At 37.8% G+C, this 5,683-nt stretch overlaps 1 protein-coding gene across 4 annotated transcripts in view; it reads left to right on the forward strand.

Moving 5' to 3' along the window:
- The window catches only part of LOC106871861 (transcription factor GATA-4), a 65,040-nt gene that overhangs the window by 17,972 nt on the left and 41,385 nt on the right, over positions 1-5,683 (forward strand). For all 4 annotated transcript variants that reach the window (XR_001409706.1, XM_014918595.2, XM_014918594.2 and 1 more), the window contains exon 2: positions 1,981-2,034. Coding sequence is in view for 3 of the 4 variants with exons in the window: in XM_014918595.2 (XP_014774081.1) it covers positions 1,981-2,034 (54 nt within the window). In the remaining variant the exon portion in view is untranslated. The remainder of the gene's footprint in view (positions 1-1,980; positions 2,035-5,683) is intronic.

A 5,683-nucleotide genomic window follows, 5' to 3' on the forward strand; every position in this document is an offset into this window, starting at 1 on the left:
CACACACACACACACACACACACACACACACAAGTACACACACACGCACACACAATTTGCCAAACGAAAACAACAGTGAGAAAAGCATTCGCCAACGCCGACAGCAACAAGCATATTAAACAACACAAACCACCTGGATGAGAAAAAACTGCTTGGTAGGATTTTGCAAGCAGTATAGGCGCGAACTGGTCAGATTTTTTCGACGTAAAGCAGGAAAATAGAAAATGCACTAACCTCTGCTTTTCTAACGGCAGTCAAGACTTCTTCATGACTCCAAGGAAACAATTAGAAGTATCCCTGAGTAGTATATAAAATGGCATATCCTCTATCTGTCGGGCTCCAGAGTATGGGACCGCTTGCCTGGTTTGTAAAACTGAGGACGAGCTGAAGAAGCCGATTGAACTAGTGCAACCAGACTCATATCTATACACTAATGCTGCAGTACCTGGACTGGAAAAATACGAGGACTATGATTAAGGTTGTTGGTAGTGATGTTAATCTGTGGATCAGCTATCTTTGTGGCACAGCACGGGTAAAATGATGAATGTCTCGATAACCTGGAACATTTGCTGAGATGCAACATCAGTAGAGAGAGAAGTTCTGACGACTCCTTTGAAGGTTGTAGAAAAAATACCGGAAATTAGTTCTGTGGAAGGAGTGGAAAGAAAACCCATGGAAATTGCGGTACAAGCCAGGAGGCCAAACTTCTACAATGTGACAGCAAGAACAATCGAGCAAGATAGCTTTCTGGTCTGAAGAACTCAATAAATAGAAAAACAGAAGAGCAGACTCGTCAGCAATAAGCAGAACCAGCGACCAGAAAACGCTGCGACAATGGTCGGGAAATAAACATTGAATAAGAGCTAATAAACCGCTAGTAGCAGTAACAAAAAGAAAGAAAAAGACCTCTGGAAAGAAAATTCAAATTAAGAGGGGAAAGCAAGGCGAACGGCCAAGACGGAATCCCTTCTAACGATTATTTTCAGAGTTCTTCGTACGAAATACATTTAGAGAAAGAGTTTTGAGAAGAAACAGTCTCCGATTATGTGGCACATGCAGAAGATGAGCTGCTTGGGAAAACTATCTTTGAAGCCTATTAGAACTGTACCTTGAACAAAACATGGACGTGGGCTCTATCTTGCTTGTACCATCACTAGAACTCTTCACGGACCTTTTCCAGCATTCAGCACCTGTATGATCTTCATGGGTTAGACGATGACCACAGTTAAGGAGAGCCCTGTTCTGACTAAGGAAGGATATATGTGTTCATTAACCCATATCTTTATCTTTTATTTGTTTCAGTCATTAGACTACGGGCATGCTGGAGCACCGCCTTGTAGAATTTATCTTGGACGAATCGACACCGGTACTTAAAGTTTGGTACTTATATTATTGGCCCCTTTTGCCGAATCGCTAAGTTACGGAGATGTAAAAACACACCAACATCGGTTGTCAAACGGTGGTATGGGATAGACACACAGACACATACACACTCACAGGTGTGTGAGTGTGTGTGCGTGTGTGCCTGTGCGTATATGTGCATGTGTCTGAGTGCGATGGCTTTGTTTCACTTTCTGTGGTCAGCCTGAGACTATAATAGAAAAGACCACGCAATGAGAGTGAATCCGGAATCATAGGAATGGGAAGCAAACTCCTCAACACTCAGCCACGCCTGTCTCCTTTAATTGTGTATATATTTATAAACGTGTGTGCGTGTATGTGTGTATGCGTACGCGCGTGTAATTTTCCTCTGATTATTTTTCATAATTACAAATAGAAAATATTAAGTCTGCCTCAATATATTGTGTAACATCTTAATCCCTCCTACTTAGTGTTTTTATATAATTTATTTTATCACTACATATTACTTAGCAGCACATTTTTTATACATACACTCTTATTGCATGGAATGAATGGGCCCAGGTGGCAATTATAATGAATCATTATTAATTATTTTTTTTATCATTACTATTATTTTAGTCCCTGACCAGAATGGACAACCAGACTGGGCGTATGCTGGATACTGTCCTAGAGGTAAGTACATTCAAGGTTTTTGATTCTGATTTTATTAATGCTTATCTTTAATGATTTTTCGTTCTCTTTGCTTTTTGATAATATTTATGATGATTATTATTATTATTATTATTATTATTATTATTATTATTATTATTATTATTATTATTATTATTATTATTATTATTATTATTATTATTATTATTATTATTATTATTATTATTATTATTATGAAGGTGGTGAGCTGGCAGAATCGGTAGCGCGCAGGATGAAATACTTAGCGGTATTTCGCCTGTCTCTACGTTCTGAGTTCAAATTCCGCCGAGGTCGACTTTGCCTTTCATTCTTTCAGGGTCGATAAATTAAGTACCAGTGAAACACTGGGGTTGATATAATCGACTTGTCCCCACCCCACAAATTTTAGGCCCTATGCCCCCATTAGAAAGGGTTATTATTATTATTATCATCATCATCAAGGCGGCGAACTAGCAGAGTCGAGCAAAATGTTTACCGGCTTTTCATCCGTCTTTACGTTCTGAGTTCAAATTCCGCTGGAGTCGACTTTCATCCTTTTGGGGTCGATGAATTAAAGACCGTCAAATACTGGTGTCTATAAATTAAGTACTAGTCAAATAATGGTGTCGATGTGATCAACTAGTCCCCTCCCCTAAATTTCACACCGTATGCCTATTCTATTTTTATCAAGGCGGCCTGCTGGCAAAATCGTTAGCACGCCGGGCGAAATGCTTAGCGGTATTTCGCCCGTCACTACGTTCTGGATTCAAATTCCACCGAGGTCGACTTTGCCTTTCATCCTTTCCGGGTCGATAAATTAAGAACTAGTCAATACTAGTGTCGACGTGATCGACTGTCACCCACTCTAGAAAATCCAGGCCTAATAGAAAGGATTATTATTGTTAAACTTAATAACTTTGTCCCAAAATTGGAAAGAATTATTACCATTTTTTCTGTTACCTGTTGAGAGACGTGAATCATCGTCGTTGAATTTTGGTGAAACGAAAGAGAAAAAATGAACTATCATCTTCAGTATGGTTTATTAGTATTGTTATTACTATTCTGACACAGAAGGCGATGAGGTGGCAAAATCGTCGGCGCGCCGGACAAAATGCTTAGCGGTGTTTCGTCTGTGTTAACGTTCTGAACTTGATTTTGCCTTTCATCTTTTCGGGGGTTGATAACATAAGTACCAGCTGAGCAGTGGGGTCGATGCAACCGACTGTCTCCTACCCCTAAAATTGCTATCCTTTTGCCATTATTAGAAAGGAATTATTACTCAGGCACAGAATAGTTGGTTGTATTAATCGTTACAGCGTGGAATAAAATCGCTGCTATTTTGTCTCGCAGATCAAGCAACAACATAGAGGCACCTTGTTTAGTTGTATGTATTGGTTTCTAGTGATTGCATTAAACTTGACGTTCTTGTTCATGTCGTTGTTTATCTTATATTTACGTCATGTCAAAATTGACCGTATTTATATAATATATTACTATATTTGATGTGATAATTCTTTTGGTGTTAGCATTAATATTAGTATTAGTGTTATAAGTAGTCTACATCAGAGAGACGATAGGTCTTATCTGTTGTATGGAGACGATTAAAAGACTTCACACCTGAAAAACTTTACCTTTGATGTGATTACCTCATTAATTGTCTCCTTAAAAACAACTTAAAACTAGGGATCGTTTTTGTTTGATTAGTCTTTATATGACGTGCTCTTGTTCTATTTTCTTGCTTTTACGATCGTGGGCCAGTAAATGTCAGCTTTAAACATTTAAGCAATGATAATTGGAGAGACACAGTTACGTGAGAAGCTGTTCTGAACAGAAATAAACGCACACGTACGTACGTAAATACATACATACATACATTGAAGATCAATGAAAACGAGAACACCTATGCTGAACTATTGAGAAATCTGCAGTTACTCTATCCAGATTACAAATTCAGATTTATACCTGTAATAATTGGGACCCAGGGATATGTAACACACTGTCCAAATACCAATCTTGAAAAATTAGGCTGTTATTCTGCAGTTTAATGTTAAATTACTTTTATGTGTAACTTTACATAAAAACAAGCATTTGTTTTTGTATATGTGTGTATTTAGAAATTGCTACAACAGTCGTTTCGACCTGTAGGTTCGTTATCAAGTCATTGATAATGACAATTTGAAAGTAGTGCCATAGTCCGCTTCCGTTGAACCAGTTTCAACAATTTTATTTATTTATCTATCGATCTATCTATTGATCGATCGAGCAATATGAATATATTCAACCAATATTTCGATTGAACACTATGAAAATGCTGATATTATAATAACAATTTGAAACACAGTGAGTACAAATTGAGAGTGTTGATGATGCGGATGCAACCGAGGGTTGATGAAAGATAAATGATTATAAGATAAATAATAATAATATTAAACATAAGCATGAGTCAGATGGAGGCGGAGTTGTCGTTACAAGCGAAGCATAAACAACAGTTATAATGAATGTATAATCAGATACATATTCACCCACGCTTATATAAATACATACCTGATCACATATAAACACACGCTTCTATAAATGGACAGATGTACAAATACACTCAAATATTGGCACATAAAACGTACACACACACACACACATTTAGTCATAAGAGAGGCTTTAGACAGTCGCTTGACATGCTAGAAACAGCAGTAAAATCTTAAGCAGAATCGCATACTACTGATCTATTTTAAAAAGGAGGAAACGCATAGAAACTTATATTCCTAGATACACTATGTCTGAGTCAAAAAGACAGGGTGGAACGTCTCTGGGTATTGGTTTGTTGGATCATCTATGAATTGACGAAGAGGGGCTGCAGTAGATAAGATTTAGTCGTGAATGCACTGTCTGGTGAAAGACATGATGGCCGCAAATGGCTTTGATCAAAGGTCGGCTGGAGCAGAGATGACCAGGGACTAAGCAACAGCGAAAGGAGGAGGCCACATCATAGACAACGAAGTATTAACTAACCACACTGGAAAGTCTGTCGATAATAGATTTACTGGCACAACGCCGACTTGGGGTTAAAAAACAACAACAAAAACATCACACAGAAGCAAAACACACACTTTCGCACACACACACACACTCACACTGAAACACACACAAGCAAACAAACGCAACAATTTCGTTTGACAAAGAAAATAATTTGTTCCAAGTTCTTGGTTCCATCGTTATTTAGGCTTTCATCTGTCGCACATTACTTCTTTGTTTTTTTCTCTCTCTTCGACTCCCTCTCTCTCCCTCTCTCTCTCTCCCTCTCTCTCCCTCTCTCTCTCTCTCTCTCTCTCTCTCTCTCTCTGTCTCCCCACTCTCTTCATCCTCCACCTGCTACTATCATCTTTTCACATCTCCATCAGAATTTATGTATTTCTTATCTTATTCTAATTGCTATATTTTCCTTTGCCTTTCATTCATGGCCTTTCTCTTCGTTTCATGGCCGTCTGTATGTTGTTGATGTCTTTTTTTTTCCTATTTTTCTCTATTGTTAGTACAGTTGATGATGATGATGATGTTGATGTTGATGTTTCTGTGGTTATTGTTATTTGTGTTGTTGTTGTTGCTGTTTCTACTTTTGTTATATTGAAATATTTGTTGTCTGCGATAAGTTATTTATATA

The sequence above is a fragment of the Octopus bimaculoides genome, chromosome 4 (genome assembly GCF_001194135.2).
Source record: "Octopus bimaculoides isolate UCB-OBI-ISO-001 chromosome 4, ASM119413v2, whole genome shotgun sequence".
NCBI lineage: Eukaryota > Metazoa > Mollusca > Cephalopoda > Octopoda > Octopodidae > Octopus > Octopus bimaculoides.